The sequence below is a fragment of the Schistocerca nitens genome, chromosome 5, assembly GCF_023898315.1.
Source record: "Schistocerca nitens isolate TAMUIC-IGC-003100 chromosome 5, iqSchNite1.1, whole genome shotgun sequence".
In the NCBI taxonomy this organism is placed as follows: Eukaryota; Metazoa; Arthropoda; class Insecta; order Orthoptera; family Acrididae; genus Schistocerca; species Schistocerca nitens.
This window is the reverse complement of record NC_064618.1, coordinates 826,286,715-826,305,051: the sequence shown is the minus strand read 5'-3', so window position 1 is coordinate 826,305,051 and position 18,337 is coordinate 826,286,715. Positions and strand designations below refer to the sequence as shown.

The following is an 18,337-nucleotide window of genomic DNA, read 5'->3' as shown; positions in this document are numbered from 1 at the left end:
TAATCGCCCTGAAGAGGCAGTTGCGAAGTCGGTCGAAACGTCATCATTTTAGTAGTTTTAATTCTTGTCATCTTGACTTTAGGCCATAATTTTTAGCGAACTTATTAATCAAAGTTTAAGGGCTGGCACTGGCCAAGTAACTCACGGAGGCTAATTTTTTTCTATTCAGTTGTATTGATCACATGTTCTCTAGATAAGATTGTGTAGTTTATGTTTCAGAATACTGTCTGCCGATCATGTGTGTTGTGTTACAGATAATTGGCAGCGGTCGACTCGAGTATACTGGGAGCATAGCACCACGGGGGCAGAGAGATATTTAAGGCCATGTCCTCTCCTTTACATCTTGCGTTATGTTGTCACTGTTGCGTGATTCCATCTTTCCGGTGGAGAATTATAGCATCTGAAGTTCAATTGCAGTGCAAAGTTGAGTACACTTCTATGTCATTTCCTGTCTCGTGAATCTCTCGTATTGATTTGAATCCTTGGTCTGCTCGCGTCTGTCGCTAATTCACACGCAATATTGAAGCAACCTCATTTTAGGAGTATTGCCATATGGTCATGTTCACGAAAATGTGAGACTGAACAGACAAATATATGCTGACCCGGTAACAGGAAAGATTGATAGACTCTTAAGGAAACATGGTATCCAAAGTGTTTCGTTCCGTCAACAAGGATAAAATATCAGCTTTGAAACACTAAAGAAGATGTAGGTCCCCGAAAGGCGTGTGTACACTGCATTTTCTGCAAATGTGATAGGTCGTACGTGAGGCCGACTCTTAAACACTCTTTGACAGTTGCGAATAACGAGCTACACATCCTACTGCAGCAACCAAGCAAGTCAGCTGTCACTGAGCACTGCCTTAAATATAAACATGAAATGAAATAAGAGACCACTATAGTGTTACAGACGTCAAGTTTATGATACAGTTAAATGAGGATTAAATGGAAAAGTTTACTCTTCAGATACGTACAGGGTGTCTCAAAAATGACCGGTATATTTGAAACGGCAATAAAAACTAAACGAGCAGCGATAGAAATACACCGTTTGTTGCAATATGCTTGGGACAACAGTACATTTTCAGGCAGACAAACTTTCGAAATTACAGTAGTTACAATTTTCAACAACAGATGGCGCTGCGGTCTGGGAAACTCTATAGTACGATATTTTCCACATATCCACCATGCGTAGCAATAATATGGCGTAGTCTCTGAATGAAATTACCCGAAACCTTTGACAACGTGTCTGGCGGAATGGCTTCACATGCAGATGAGATGTACTGCTTCAGCTGTTCAATTGTTTCTGGATTCTGGCGGTACACCTGGTCTTTCAAGTGTCCCCACAGAAAGAAGTCACAGGGGTTCATGTCTGGCGAATAGGGAGGCCAATCCACGCCGCCTCCTGTATGTTTCGGATAGCCCAAAGCAATCACACGATCATCGAAATATTCATTCAGGAAATTAAAGACGTCGGCCGTGCGATGTGGCCGGGCACCATCTTGCATAAACCACGAGGTGTTCGCAGTGTCGTCTAAGGCAGTTTGTACCGCCACAAATTCACGAAGAATGTCCAGATAGCGTGATGCAGTAATCGTTTCGGATCTGAAAAATGGGCCAATGATTCCTTTGGAAGAAATGGCGGCCCAGACCAGTACTTTTTGAGGATGCAGGGACGATGGGACTGCAACATGGGGCTTTTCGGTTCCCCATATGCGCCAGTTCTGTTTATTGACGAAGCCGTCCAGGTAAAAATAAGCTTCGTCAGTAAACCAAATGCTGCCCATATGCATATCGCCGTCATCAATCCTGTGCACTATATCGTTAGCGAATGTCTCTCGTGCAGCAATGGTAGCGGCGCTGAGGGGTTGCCGCGTTTGAATTTTGTATGGATAGAGGTGTAAACTCTGGCGCATGAGACGATACGTGGACGTTGGTGTCATTTGGACCGCAGCTGCAACACGGCGAACGGAAACCCGAGGCCGCTGTTGGATCACCTGCTGCACTAGCTGCGCGTTGCCCTCTGTGGTTGCCGTACGCGGTCGCCCTACCTTTCCAGCACGTTCATCCGTCACGTTCCCAGTCCGTTGAAATTTTTCAAATAGATCCTTTATTGTATCCCTTTTCGGTCCTTTGGTTACATTAAACCTCCGTTGAAAACTTCGTCTTGTTGCAACAACACTGTGTTCTAGGTGGTGGAATTCCAACACCAGAAAAATCCTCTGTTCTAAGGAATAAACCATGTTGTCTACAGCACACTTGCACGTTGTGAACAGCACACGCTTACAGCAGAAAGACGACGTACAGAATGGCGCACCCACAGACTGCGTTGTCTTCTATATCTTTCACATCACTTGCAGCGCCATCTGTTGTTGAAAATTGTAACTACTGTAATTTCGAAAGTTTGTCCGCCTGAAAATGTACTGTTGTCCCAAGCATATTGTAACAAACGGTGTATTTCTATCGCTGCTCGTTTAGTTTTTATTGCCGTTTCAAATATACCGGTCATTTTTGAAACACCCTGTATATATTGAAAGGCGGTGGCTTTGGTGCAAGCTCTTTTCATACGCGCGGAAGCACACTGTGTTTAAGTCACTTTTTAACTCACAGTTATCCTTGTCTACCGGAGCGTTACACCTTTCGCAAACAGGAAACAGCAGGTGCCTCTGGTAGCAAACGCCGAATCTGTGACTGATGCCGGGCAATCAGAGCGCTGGGACTAACTGTTCGTCTGGTCGCCTAAACGTAATTTGAAGCAAAGAAAAGCACTCTCGTCTCGTCTCTCGATCAGGGCAGCACACCGGAGCAGAACTTTTAGATTCCTGTCTTGCTTGTTTGATACAGGTGCATTCGACTAGCAACCTTCAACAGAAAAGTGAGATGACGACAAGCTGCGAGCGCTCGAGTTGTATTCACGCGCTCGGAGGTAAGATCTACATCTACATCCATACTCCGCAAGCCACCTGACGGTGTGTGGCGGACGGTACCTTGAGTACTTCTACATCTACATCTACATCTACATCCATATTCCGCAAGCCACCTGACGGTGTGTGGCGGAGGGTACCTTGAGTACTTCTACATCTACATCTACATCTACATCCATATTCCGCAAGCCACCTGACGGTGTGTGGCGGAGGGTACCCTGAGTACCACTATCGGTTCTCCCTTCTATTCCAGTCTCGTATTGTTCGTGGAAAGAAGGATTGTCGGTATGCTTCTGTGTGGGATCTAATCTCTCTGATTTTATCCTCATGGTCTCTTCGCGAGCTATACGTAGGAGGGAGCAATATACTGCTTGACTCTTCGGTGAAGGTATGTTCTCGAAAGTTCAACAAAAGCCCGTACCGAGCTACTGAGCGTCTCTCCTGCAGAGTCTTCCACTAGAGTTTATCTATCATCTCCGTAACGCTTTCGCGATTACTAAATGATCCTGTAACGAAGCGCGCTGCTCTCCGTTGGATCTTCTCTATCTCTTCTATCAACCCTATCTGGTACGTATCCCACACTGCTGAGCAGTATTCAAGCAGTGGGCAAACAAGTGTACTGTAACCCACTTCCTTTCCTTAGGATTCTTCCAATGAATCTCAGTCTGGCACCTGCTTTTCCGACGATCAATTTTATATGGTCATTCCACTTTAAATCACTGCTAATGCCTAATCCCAGATAAGTTATGGAATTAACTGCTTCCAGTTGCTGACCTGCTATATTGTAGCTAAATGATAAAGGGTCTTTCTATGTATTCGCAGCACATTACACTTGTCTACATTGAGATTCAATTGCCATTCCTTGCATCATGCATCAATTCGTATCAGATCCTCCTGCATTTCAGTACAATTTTACATTGTTGCAACCTCTCGATATACTACAGCATCATCCGCAAAAAGCCTCAGTGAACTTCCGATGTTATCCACAAGGTCATTTATATATATTGTGAATAGCAACGGTCCTACGACACTCCCCTGCGGCACACATGAAATCACTCTTACTTCGGAAGACTTCTCTCCATTGAGAATGACATGCTGCGTTCTGTTATCCAGGAACTCTTCAATCCAATCACATAATGGCTCTGATAGTCCATATGCTCTTACTTTGTTCATTAAACGACTGTGGGGAACTGTATCAAGCGTCTTGCGGAAGTCAAGAAACACAGCATGTACTTGGGAACCCGTGTACTAGTCACCTTTTACTGCGCGGACGTGCTGCAAGTGAGTCAGTGAGGTTCTGGAAGGTACCAACACGGATGCGGAGCCATGCCAACTCGTGTGCCGCGGCCAGTTGCGCTAGGTTTATCGGTTTAAGATCCATGGCGAGAACAGCCCGATCGAGGTGGCACCACGGACTCTCGACAAGGTTTAAATCCCGGAGGTTTGGTAACCGGGGGAGTACGGTTAACTCATGCTCGAGCTCTTCGAACCAGGCGTGTGGACACAGCGAGCTGTATTGCACGTTACATTGTCCTGCTTGTAGATACCGTCGGCGGAGCAAAAACAAACTGCATATAGTGGTGGACACGGTGTGCAATGATAGATGCGTACTTTTGTTCATCCACTGTGGGTTCTAAAATGATGAAATCACCAATGGAATGGCACAAAATCATTCCCAGACCATAACGCTTCTTACTCAAGCCTGCACCCTTCCGACTATTGTTGCAGGGCTGTACCTGCCAATAAGCACCTGTCCAATGGAGCAGAAAACGTGATTCATCTTAAAAGGCCACCTGTGGTCACTCAGTGGACGTCCAGGTACGGTACTGGCGAGCAAATTCCAGCCTTCGTCGCCGCATGTGTGCATGAACCAGTCGCCCGCTGGAGCGGCCCATACGCAGCAACGTTCGCTGAACGCTCGTTGAGGAGACACTGCTGGTAGACCCTTGGATTATCCTGGAGGTCAGTTGCTCAAGAGTTGCACGACTACTCGCCCGTACCCACCCCCGCAGCCGTCGCTCACCCCTGTCATCCACGGTCCGTGCTGCACCACAGTTACCTCGGCGCTGGTTTTCGATGGCGCCATTTTTTCATGCACGGTATACTTTAAGCACGGCGGCACTCCGATAGTTTACAAACTTAGCCGTTTCGGGAACCCTTCCACCCTTGGCGTGACAGCCAATGATCATACCCCTTTGGACGTCAGTTACATCGCTTCATTTCCGCATAACAACGACTGCACTGTTTTCCGCGTACCCCCATCATCCCTCATATACCTTTCGCTGCTAGTGCTACCACCTACCGCCTCTGAGTGGTTATTGCCCGTTGAAGTCGATCAAATGCGGTGGTCGTCTGAGGAGCTATTGTGCAGACAGGGAGGTCTGACTATCGGCCCCTAGCGGCAGTCAGTAAGAAAGTAAGCAAAGAATGTCCTCAGGGCTCCGTCCTCGGACCTCTCTTTTGGAACATAACTATGGAGCCACTTGTGGAAGACCTAAAGACCAGTGACGATGTGCTAGAGGTCATAGCCTACGCTGACGAACTCCTCCTGCTGGTTGGCGGCCGGAGCCGCGAGGATTTAGAGCCCTAAGTACAGAGAGCCATAACTATTCTGACAGCATGGTGCCGCAAGGCAAAAATAACAATTGCGCCTGGTAATTCAACATATTTGCTACTTAAAGGTCAACTTATCAGAAACCCAACAGTAAGAATTAACGGCTCACCAGTTCTTCGGCGCTGTGAGGCCCGATATCTAGGTGCAGTCATCGATGAGAGGTGGAACTTTACACCACACATTGACACCGTATCTCAAAGATCTCTGGTGTTGCAAAACAACCTTATCGCAATAGGTCACAAACGTTTCCATCTTCCACCTAACCTAATAAAACTTCACCACAACAGCATCCTAACATCGATAGTAGGATACGGATCAAGGGTCTGGGCACACAGGCTCACGAGGGTCATGCCTGCCGTGGCCGTAAGAAGGGTGCAGCGAAATATGCTCCTGCGTTCAGTAGGAGCATATAGAACAACTCCTGGGGGAGGGGGGGGGGGGGGGGCGCTTCTAGTGCTAACGGTGATCTTCCACCAGATTTCAAAATTAGGGAGCAGGCTGCCTGGCACTAGATGAAGGAGGAGAGGAGGGAAAAAATAATGGAAATAATGGGAGTTTATGTTGGGGACAAGCTTGCAATAAAAAGGAGAGGGTTAGAGCTATGGCAGGATCAGTGGAATAATGAGGAAACGGGGCGAAGAAGCTATGAGCTGTTGCTTAAAGCTCACATACCTCAAACCTACGAGAGGAGTGCTGCACTTCCTTATTGGTCATGGGCCCTACCCGACATACCTGTGTCTGTTTGGGAAGCGGGTTACACCAACGTGAGACTGTGGCTCTGCGCAGGGCACTCCAGAACATGTGCTGTATGAGTGCCCCCTCTTCGATGACGTTGCAAATCAACTACGACAACAATTCCCAAACAACGACACGCACCACCTGCTAAGGCTAGAGGACACATTCAATGTCTTAAACAAGCTTTCAGATGAGATCTCAAAAAAGGTCCTTAGGGAATTTCTGAGGAACAACCAGTAAAGAATCACACCGACTTAGACTCTGTGCACCTTCCCTGTTCCGCCGGGGACTGGACTTGGCCAGCCGCTTCACGGTTGGGATCCGCCTTGCCTTGGATTAGGGAGGGAGGGCGTGCATCACCTACTGATCAAGACACGCGCCAAATTAGGCGTCAGATATAAGAATTAGGTTAGTTTGTAGAAAGGTAGGATAAAACTTCTTAGCATAGCACTGCAGCGATACGAAGTCATCGGCCAGCCCAGTGCCAGGGGTACGCCCACTGGGGTTAGCTCTGTCAGCCAGGCCAACAACAATTAAGTTTATAGATCACTGGCACACCTGTAACGCTGCAGGTAGCATAGGCTAGTAGAAGAAATTAGATGTATCTTAATACTAACAGAATTTAGAGAAAGATATATAATAATAACCAAAATTCAGACACAGATAGAAATTAAAAACTAGAAGACTAGATATCCCTGCAGCGGTAGAGTAATTATAAGTACTTACCCGTAGTGTACAAATAACAGCTGCAAAAATGTAAAGTATGAAATTAGGACCCACTAATGTATTTAGGTAATGGGATAACATGTATAAATACAATAATTGAATAAAGAATTTAAAAAAAAAAGATGCGGTTGTTATACGAGGGTCACTCCAAAAGAAATGCACACTATTTTTGTAAAAATACAGTTTTCATTCTGCATGTGTGAAAGTTTTACAGTGTGTAGATACATCCTTCCCGCTTGTTTTCAACCTGTTCCCGTGAGTGGCGCCGTCACAGCACGTCTTCAAGATGGCTGCTACACTTGACGTTCGTCAGAAGTAACGTGCTGTCATAAAATTCCTGTGCTGTGAAAACGAGACAGTGGGTAACATCCACAAGAGGTTGAAGAAGGTGTATGCAGGTGCTGCTGTCGATCGCAGTACAGTTAGTCGGCGGGCAAGCAGGTTACGTGATGAAAGCGGGCACGGCAGTATTGAGGACTGTCCTCGCAGCGGCAGGCCTCGTACTGCACACACTTCAGACAATATGCAAAGAGGTGACTACTGACAGACGCATCACAGTGAACGAATTGTCACGCTACGTTGGGATAGGGGAAGGGAGTGTTCGCAGAATACTGAAAGTGTCGCCGTTAAAAAAGGTTTGTGCCAGGTGGGTTCCCAGGATGTTGACAGTGGCTCACAAAGAAACAAGAAAAACGGTATGCAGTGAACTTTCGGAACAGTACGAGAATGGAGGAGACGAATTTCTTGGTAGAATTGTGACAGGTGATGAAACATGGCTCCACCATTTTTCACCAGGGTCGAAGAGGCAATGAATGGAGTGGCACCATGCAAATTCACCCAAGAAAAAAAAATCAGAACCACACCATCTGCTGGAAAAGTCATGGCTACGGTGTTTTTAGATTCCGAAGGACTCTTGCTTGTGGACATCATGCCAAATGGAACCATCATAAATTCTGATGCATATGGGACGACATTGAAGAAACTTCAAGCTCGACTGAGTCGTGTTCGACCACATCGGCAAAAGCAGGGTGTTGTGCTGTTCCACGACAATGCACGGCCACATGTCAGTCAAAAAACCATGAAAGCGATCACAAAACTCGGATGGACAACACTGAAACACCTGCCTTACAGTCCTGACCTGGCTCCATGTGACTATCATCTTTGGGAAACTGAAAGATTCTCTTCGTGGAACAAGATTTGAAGATGATGACTTCCTTGTGCACGCTGCCAAACGGTGGCTCCAACAGGTTGGTCCAGAATTTTACCGTGCGGGTATACAGGCGCTGGTTCCAAGACGGCGTAAGGCAGTTGAGAGGGATGGAAATTATGTGGAGAAATGAAAATATTGTTCCTAAAGGATGTATCTACACACTGTAAAACTTTCAATCATGTAGAATAAAAGATGGATTTAAAAACAAATAGTGTGCATTTCTTTTGGAATGGCCCTCGTATTAATGTGAGTGGACCGTGTCCTTTCACCGATATGTTTTCGACGCGTATTAGTTATGGTGTAGCCTGCACGTGGAAACAGACAATAAAGTGCTGGATTTCCTTTGCGGATACTGCAAAACCCGCAGGTTGACGGCGCTCAACTGATTAAGTTACAAGGCGATCAGCGAAGCGACTGGCGCCGTGGGCCGTGGCCGGCGCACAGAGAGAGAGACTCCGAGTACGAGTGCCCCTGGCCGCGCCGGCGCCACACACGGCTGCTATCTGCGCCGGGCCCATCCATCCGTGCGACAGGCGCACCGCACCGCCTCGCGGGTGCTCCATCACCGCTACTGGGTCCCGTCCCAGCCGGCACGACCACCACTTCCACAGCACGCCACGGCCGAGGCGGGCGATTTGTCGGACACGTCAGGCGACGTTAATCGGAGAGATAGTGGGGGTACTCAAAGCGGTTATTTCCTAAAATCGTTTCGGTGTTCAATAACAACGCTGCACGGATACACAGAGGTCGTTCACAATGACGGTGCAGTGCCTCTACGTTAATTAGTGTCTGTGAAGCGATAAACAGAAGTACTTAGCACTTATCTTCAAGAACGCGGAGCTACAAGTAACAGACAGCTATGGAATTCAATAACAAGCTATAAGAAGGGAAGGAGTAGCTTCTGTCCCAACTCTCGGGTTATCGTCGCGACCTCGTGGAGGTCGTAGTATCGAGTCTCACCTCTGGCAGCGGTGAGGTTCTGAATGTATCGTTACTGTGTAGACATTAGAGCATAATTCATACCCAATTGAATTCTTCGTGCCCAAAGACTGCAAAGTTCCACAAAAATATGGCTCAAATGGCTCTGAGCACTATTGGACTTAACATCTGAGTTCATCAGTCCCCTAGACTTAGAACTACTTAAACCTAACTAACCTAAGGACATCACACATCCATGCCGAGGTAGGATTCGAACCTGCGACCATAGCAGCAGTGCGGAGCCGGAATGAAGAGCCTAGAACCGCTCGGCCACAGCGGCCGGCCGAAAGTTGCACAGGTAACACAATATTCAAGAGGGGTAGTAGGAGTAATCCACTAGATTATAGGCCCATATCATTAACGTCGATATGCAGAATGATTTTGGAACATATATTGTGTTCGAACACGTGGAAGAGAACGGTCTCTTGACACATAGTCAACACGGATTTAGAAAGATCGTTCTTATGAAACGCAAATAGCTCTTCACTCACACGTAGTGCTAAGTGCTACTGACAACCAATTTGAAATTGGTTCCGTATTTCTAGATTTCCAGAAGGCTTTTCACACTGTACCCCACACGAGGCTTGCAGTCAGATTGGGTGATTACAGAATATCGTCTCAGTTACGTGACTGGATTCGTGATTTCCTGACCGAGAGGTCACATTTCGTGGTAACTGAAGAAAAGTCACCTAATAAAACAGAAGTAAGTGATTTCTGGCGTTCGCCAAGATAGTGTTGCATTCCCCTTGCTGTCCCTTATCTATATAAACGATTTAGGAGACAATCTGAGCAGCTGTCTTAGTTTGTTTGCAGATGATGCTGTCGTATATTGTCTAGTAAACTCATCACAAGATCAAAAGAAATTGTAAAACTATTTAGAAATCTGTATTGTGCGAAAACTGGCGATTGACTCTAAATAATGAAAAGTGTGAAGTAATCCACATGACTTCTAAAAGGAATCCGTTAAACTTTGCTTACATGATAAATTAGTCAAATCTAAAGGCCGTAAATTCTACTAAATACCTAGGAATTACAATTACGAAAAACTTAAATTGGAAATAACTCATAGAAAATGTTGTGAGGAAGGCAAACCAACGACTGTCTTTTATTGGCATAACATTTAGAAAATGCAACAGATGTGTTGAAGAGGCTGCCTACACTACGCTTGTCCGTCCTCTTTTGGAGTACTGCTCTGCGGTGTGGGATCCTTACCAGATACAATTAACGGAGTACATCGAGGAAGTTCAAAGAAGAGCAGCACGTTTTGTACTATCGCGAAATAGGGTAGAGAGTCTCACGAGCAACATAAAGGATTTTGAGTCGACTTCATTAACACAAAGGCATTTTTCGTTGCGGCGGAATCTTCGCACGATATTTCCGTCACCAACTTTCTCCTCCGATTGCAAAAATATTTTGTTAACACGTACCTACGTAATAAAATAAGGGAAATCAGAGTTTCCACGGAAAAATATAGGTGTTCGTTTTTTCCGCACGTCGTTCGAGAGTGGAATAATAGAGAATTATTGTGAAGGTGGCTCGATGACCCCTCTGCCAGTCACTTAAATGTGATTTGCATAGTATCCATGAAGATGTGGATGTAGGTGTATGGCCTGTGTGGCGTTGTCCTATCTTTCCATGTTTTCGCATTTCATATCTGTGGACCTGTTCTGGTAGAGATTTCATGTATGTATTTGGAGTGTCATTCTTTAAGTCCATAGTTGGACAGCATCGACCGTTTTCACGCATAGTTCAAGTACGTGACGTTGTGGCCGGTCTACCCCATCGATATACATTCCTGGAGTATTTGCTGAAACTCGCTGCAACAGTTTGGTCACTGTAAGGGAGTATCGAATCCTGTGGTGCTCTTCACTAGCGCACGGAAATGTGCTTCCTTTTGAGATTATAGCATTTACCAATTCTAGTATTTAGTATTTATCAATCTACGGGACGCTTTTGGCGTTACAAGAGCCGATGAAAATACAGAGTGTCTACACCGAAATATCGTATTTTGTAACGCAATTTAAAAACAGTAAATCTTTCTTCGTTTCATGTCTGACTTTTCCGTTGGGTGCAGAAGGACTTTTTCAACATCTGGCGCACATTCATTGTTGAATTGTTGTTGGTAGAAGCGGAAATGGTGTCATTTCAGGAGAAGGCACAAACTGTGCTTTGGTACGGAGAATTTAAATCCATTGTTATGGTGCAAAGGCAATTTCGTGGTGTTTACAGGGAAGCAGCATCAGACGCCAAGAGCGTAAAAGCATGGCACAGTCTGTTTGTGGAAACTGGCAGCACTGCAAAGGGGCATGAAGGAGGTCAGCGGGTCTCTGAAGAACAAGTTGAGAATATCCGCGAAACATTCCAACAAAGCCGACGAAAATCAGTTCGTCAAGCTTTACGAGAACTTGAGTTGCCTCGTGCAACTGATCGTAAAGTCCTTACAAGGGAACCTCCCCATCGCACCCCCCTCAGATTTAGTTATAAATTGACACAATGGATAGGCCTTGAAAAACTGAACACAGATCAATCGAGAAAACAGGAAGAAGTTGTGTAGAACTATGAAAAAATAAGCAAAATATACAAACTGAGTAGTCCATGCGCAAGATAGGCAACATAAAGGACAATTATAGCTGCTGAGCGCCGTGGTCTCGTGGTTAGAGTGAGCAACTGCGGAATGAAAGGTCCTTGGTTCGAGTCCTCCCTCGAGTGAAAATTTTACTTTCTTTATTTTCGCAAAGTTACGATCTGTCTGTTCATTCATTGACGTCTCTGTTCACTGTAATAAGTTTAATGTCTGTGTTTTGCGACCGCACCGCAAAACCGTGCGATTAGTAGACGAAAGGACGTGCCTCTCCAATAGGAACAGAAAACATTTGATCGCAAGGTCATAGGTCAACCGATTCCTCCACAGGAAAACACGTCTGATATATTCTTTACGACACTGGTGACGGCATGTGCGTCACATGACAGGAATATGTTGTCGACCCACCTAACTTGCACACTTGGCGAATGGGTAAAAAGATTCTTCTACCTTGCCCGATTTAGGTTTTCTTGTGGATGTGATAATCACTCCAAAAAAAGTGATGAAAACATAAGAGTTTGTCACATAAACTGCATCAAATGAATGCAACAGCTTCAGAGTCGCACAGTTTTCCCTGTGCTCTGTCAAAACATATGTTTTTTACGTTTTCAAATGTTTCCGTGCGTAGACCGTCAAATTCTGTATATGTTCAAGCAAATCTGAACATGTCCTGGAATTTTGGAGAGCGAAGTTGATTATGTGTGAGTGCCTGAACTTTGATAATTATCTGAAAATAAAAAATTAAAATTTTCACCCGAGAGGAGATTTGAACCGACGACCTGTCGCTCCACAGCTGCTCACGCTAACCACGGGACCACGGCGCTCGTAAGCCAACACCGTCCTAGATGTTGCTTACCTTGCGCATGGACAACTCAGTTTGTATATTTTGCTTATTTTTTTCATAGTTCCACACAACTTCTTCCTGTTTTCTCGACTGATCTGTGTTCAGTTTTTCAAGGCCTATCCCTGTGCCAACTTATAACTAAATCTGAGGGGGGTGCGATGGGGAGGTTCCCTTGTTAGAAAGCGGTTGCGTGTGTATTCATAGAAGGTGCAGACACTGTAGGCCATAAAGCGTGATGATAAGCAGCGACGATACGAATTTGGATGTGAAATGCTTAATCGAATCGACCGGATCCTGCGTTCCTGTCAAGTGTAATTTGTTCTGACGAGGCTACATTCTTGTCTCTGGAACAGTGAACAAGCATGGCGTTCGAATTTGGGGCTCGCAGAATCCACACAGTGTTCAAGTGTAAAGGTACGAGATAGCCCGAAAGTGAAACTTCGGTGTGGCCTCATGTGTGACAGGGTAGTGGGACCATTCTTCTTTGCCGAAACAACTGTCACAGGAACGACGTACGGCTGGCCGCGGTGGCCGAGGGGTTGTAGGCGCTTCAGTCCAGAACCGCGCGACTGCTACGGTCGCAGGTTCGAATCCTGCCTCGGGCATAGATGTGTGTGATGTACTTAGGTTTAGCAAGGTTTAAGTAGTTCTAAGTTCTAGGGGACTGATGACCTCAGATGTTAAGTCCCATAGTGCTCAGAGCCATTTGAACGACGTACCTAGACATGCTGGAGATCTTTGTCTTTCCCAAGAGACTTGCAACCAAGCCTTATGTTTCAGCAAGACGGTCCTCCACCTCACTGATCGCTGGATGTTCGGAAAGCTCTGGATACAACGTTTCCAGGACGCTGGATTGGACGAGGCGCACCCATGAACTGGCCTACACGTTCTCCTGACATCACACCGTTGGATTTTTTTCTACGGGGCTACGTGTAGGACAGGGTATTCGCCAATGCATTGCGGGACATTAACGACCTCCGTACTCGGACGCGGAAGTCATTGACGCCATTCCTTCGTACATGTTGCAGCAGAAGAAACTGAAAACAGATTCGAATTCTTCGTGTCACCGCAGGGGCTCATGTGGGAGTTCTTTGATTTGTTATCGTAATTTTTTTTTCAAAACTTATCTTCACATACAACTTATTTTTGTGAAAAAAGCCGCGCGGAGTGGCCGCGCGGTTTGAGGCGTCATGTCACACCGAGTGAGCGGCCGCTCCCGCCGGAGGTTCGAGTCCCTCTCGGGATGGGTGTGGGTGTTGTTCTTAGCAAAAGTTAGTTTAAGTAGCGTGTAAGTCAAAGGACCGATGACCTCAGCAGTTTGGTCCCATACGAGTTCACACACATTCGAACATGTTTTGTGAGAAAAATAAAGCTCTTTCATTTAGTTTTGTATATGGGACACATTTAAGATAGGGAATTTTCGTTGTAGACACCCTGTGTATTGGAAATACGGTGATTACAGTGTAAGACGTGTATATTTCTTTTGTTTATTGTCAAACCACAATTTATGAAAGATGTTTATATTTTATTAATAGGATTAAATAGGAATAATTAATATATGTCATGTTGGAAATAACTGTGGTAGCTGGGAATGTCTGCACCAAAGTATTGTCGTCAGGAGAGACCGCACATTGATATAATTTTTAAAAGGGCGGGAGAGACCGCGTATGGATACATTTTAAGAAAAGAGCGGCAAAGACGGCGCATTGATACATTTTGTAATGGTAGCAGGGATTGCCTGCACCAGAAAGCATTGTTGGCGGGAGAGACCGCTCTTTAGCGTTCGTAGGAAGTCAGTAGTAAGCGAGATATGAAGCGAGTCGGTAGCAGGTCTGAAGCGAGAGGTTGAAAGTAGCGGTGTGCCTGCCAGCCACCAGCTATGATTTACAAGAGATTATAAACGGATGTGCAGAGACATCAGCTAACTATTATCATACGAGGAACTAATATTACTTAATTATTTTCTTTGCGAAACTCAAGACTACTGAAGGTATGTTTGCGCATTGCTTGTTGTAAGATTATTGTACGAAGTAAGTCCCGTTTGAACGTTTGTAAAATCATTTCATTGAGAATATAATTAATTCTTGCCAGCAATATTGCGTTACTGATTATAATCTATCTCAAAAACCATCAACGTAAAACTTTGCAAAATTTTATTGTTGTCAAGAAAAAATTTAACTATGAATTACGTAACGTCAATCAAATTAATGAAAGAATAACGTCAGCTTTGCTATTAAAGAATAACGTCAGCTTAGGTAATAAATACAGCCTCTTGTTATGAGAGCCCACCAGCAGCTAATAGAGTATAGTAAAACAGAGTAAGTATATGCATGTCGCAGTTCGATGTAGCAGTCTTGAGGCGATCCAGTAACAGTAAAAAAGATAAGGAACAGTTTTGGGTTATTGCAGGTAACGACTGAGGGCCACGACGACAACACAATCTATGTTTCGGCGAAATAATCAGAAAATCACTTCTAATGAGCAGCAATCAAATTAGTGTGCGAAGAATGAGAAAGAGAATAAATTTCAAAGGGAAGATTTCATTTCTAATTATTAAGCAAGAGATAGAAATCCTAAGGGAAGGTTTCATTGGATATTGTAGAAGGGAAGGTTGCGTAAAAAAACAAAAGAGATATACAGGGTGTTACAAAAAGGTACGGCCAAACTTTCAGGAACCATTCCTCACACACAAAGAAAGAAAATATATTATGTGGACATGTGTCCGGAAACGCTTACTTTGCATGTTAGAGCTCATATTATTACTTCTCTTCAAATCACATTAATCATGGAATGGAAACACACAGCAACAGAAAGTACCAGCGTGACTTCAAGCATTTTGTTACAGGAAATGTTCAAAATGTCCTCCGTTAGCGAGGATACATGCATCCACCCTCCGTAGCATGGGATCCCTAATGGGCTGATGCAGCCCTGGAGAATGGCGTATTGTATCACAGCCGTCCACAATACGAGCACGAAGAGTCTCTACATTTGGTACCGGGGTTGCGTAGACAAGAGCTTTCAAATGCCCCCATAAATGAAAGTCAAGAGGGTTGAGGTCAGGAGAGCGTGGAGGCCATGGAATTGGTCCGCCTATACCAATCCATCGGTCACCGAATCTGTTGTTGAGAAGCGTACGAACACTTTGACTGAAATGTGCAGGAGCTCCATCGTGCATGAACCACATGTTGTGTCATAGTTGTAAAGGCACATGTTCTAGCAGCACAGGTAGAGTACACCGTATGAAATCATGATAACGTGCTCCATTGAGCGTAGGTGGAAGAACATGGGGCCCAGTCAAGACATCACCAACAATGTCTGCCCAAACGCTCACAGAAAATCTGTGTTGATGACGTGATTGCACAATTGCGTGCGGATTCTCGTCAGCCCACACATGTTGATTGTGAAAATTTACAATTTGATCACGTTGGAATGAAGCCTCATCCGTAAGGAGAACATTTGCACTGAAATGAGGATTGACACATTGTTGGATGAACCATTCGCAGGAGTGTACCCGTGGAGGCCAATCAGCTGCTGATAGTGCCTGCACGCGCTGTACATGGTACGGAAACAACTGGTTCTCCCGTAGCACTCTCCATACAGTGACATGGTCAACGCTTTCTTGTACAGCAGCAACTTCTCTGACGCTGACATTAGGGTTATCGTCAACTGCACGAAGAATTGCCTCGTCCATTGCAGGTGTCCTCGTCCTTCTAGGTCTTCCCCAGTCGCGAGTCATAGGCTGGAATGTTCCGTGCTCCCTAAGACGCCGATCAATTGCTTCGAACGTCTTGCTGTCGGGACACCTTCGTTCTGGAAATCTGTGTCGATACAAAGGTACCGCGCCACGGCTATTGCCCCGTGCTAATCCATACATCAAATGGGCATCTGCCAACTCCGCATTTGTAAACATTGCACTGACTGCAAAACCACGTTCGTGATGAACACTAACCTGTTGATGCTACGTACTGATGTGCTTGATGCTAGTACTGCAGAGCAATGAGTCGCATGTCAACACAAGCACCGAAGTCAACATTACCTTCCTACAATTGGGCCAACTGGCGGTGAATCGAGGAAGTACAGTACATACTGACGAAACTAAAATGAGCTCTAACATGGAAATTAAGCGTTTCCGGACACATGTCCACGTAACATCTTTTCTTTCTTTGTGTGTGAGGAATGTTTCCTGAAAGTTTGGCCGTACCTTTTTGTAACACCCGGTATAGAAGAGACGGAAAGGTTTCAACAGGAGCTGTTGGCAGGCAGAAAGCGCAGTGTGGCGAGATGCGGCAGCAAGGCGTGGGGCGTACCTCGGGCAGCGCGATGGGGGTCTCTATGGCGACGGCGCCGGGGGCAGCGGCGGGCTCCGGCGTCTCGGACCGGGCGTCGTGCCACTCGACGGCCTCGCCGTCCGACGCCGGCAGCGCGCCGTCGCCGTCGCACGCGCTCGCACTCCGCTCGCACCCGTCGCGGTCCTCCGCTCCGGCACTTTCTGCGTCCAGATTCGCGTTCACCGACTTGTCCGCAGTGCACTTGCCGCCTCCACTCGTCCGATCCTCGGGAATTTCCTGGAGGGCGGCCGCGCCGCGTTCCGTGCCGCCCTCGTTCCTGGAGTCCAGGACGTCTCCGGGCCCGCCCCGGCCCGGCCTCAGCTCGACGCTGTCCGGCGGGCGTCCCTCCTCGGCCGGCCGCCTCCCGCCGACGCCGCCTCCGGACGCCCGCCGCTCGCCGCGCACCACCTCGACGTCGTCGCGCGGCGCCGCCAGCTCGCCGGCCGCCACCTCCCCGTCTTCGGCGGACGCGGCGCCGTCGGACGCGTCGGCGGAGTCATCGTACAGGTCGCGTGCCCGCAGCACTTCGACCCTATCGAGCGGCAGTTCGCAGACGTGTTCCTCGCACACGTGCTCCTGGCTCTGCTCCGCCACGTGGTAGTGCTCCACGTACCAGGAGGAGGTCCTGGCCGGCTCCTCCGCGCCCTGCGACGACGACGAGCCTCCGGAGGCGGCCCGCCGGCACTTCTTCAGGTAGCTGCGCACCCGCTTGGCTCGCCCGCCGGACTTGCGTCTCTCCACCACCGGCTGCTCTTCCTGCTGCTGCTGCTGCTGCTGCTGCTGTTCTTGCTTGCGCTTTTGCTTCTCCTGCTTCTTGCTCTGTTGCTGGTCCTGTTTCTGCCTGCTCTGCACCTGGGGCTGTGTCGGCACCGTCGGAGGTGCCGCGGCAGCTTGGTCCTCACAGCCGAAAAACTCGTCCCTCCTCTGCCAGAGTTCAGGGTCCGGAGGGATGGGCGGCTCCTCGGGATTTACCTGCAACACCGTCACAAACGACACCATCAATGAACGCTAAAAATGTTAGCTACACTAAAAAATCATCTTTTTTTAAGAAAGGTGACAAAATGGATTGTAGTAATTATATAGGCATATCGCTATTAGCAGTATGTTCCAAAATTTTCTGGAATATTCTACTAAGCAGGCTTACACCATATGCAGATGAAATTGTGGGGGATTACCAAGCCGGCTTTCGGAGGAACAGATCAACGATAGACCAAATATTCACACTGCGTCAAATTTTGCAAAAGAAATGGGAATACAATAAACCAGTTCGTAATCTTTTCATAGATTTTACAAAAGCATATGATTCAGTATTGCAATCAAAATTGTACAGAATTCTTTTGGAACTTGGAATACCAAAGAAGTATGTTCGACTTATAGAAGTGAGTTTGAAAAACACAAAAGGT

General features: G+C 46.6%; 1 protein-coding gene across 1 annotated transcript in view; it reads right to left on the bottom strand.

The window, feature by feature from the left end:
• The window catches only part of LOC126260740 (cyclin-dependent kinase 11B-like), a 401,166-nt gene that overhangs the window by 165,982 nt on the left and 216,847 nt on the right, over positions 1 to 18,337 (bottom strand). Inside the window, exon 2 of the mRNA XM_049958079.1 lies at positions 16,914 to 17,906. Within this exon, the coding sequence (XP_049814036.1) occupies positions 16,914 to 17,906 (993 nt within the window). The remainder of the gene's footprint in view (positions 1 to 16,913; positions 17,907 to 18,337) is intronic.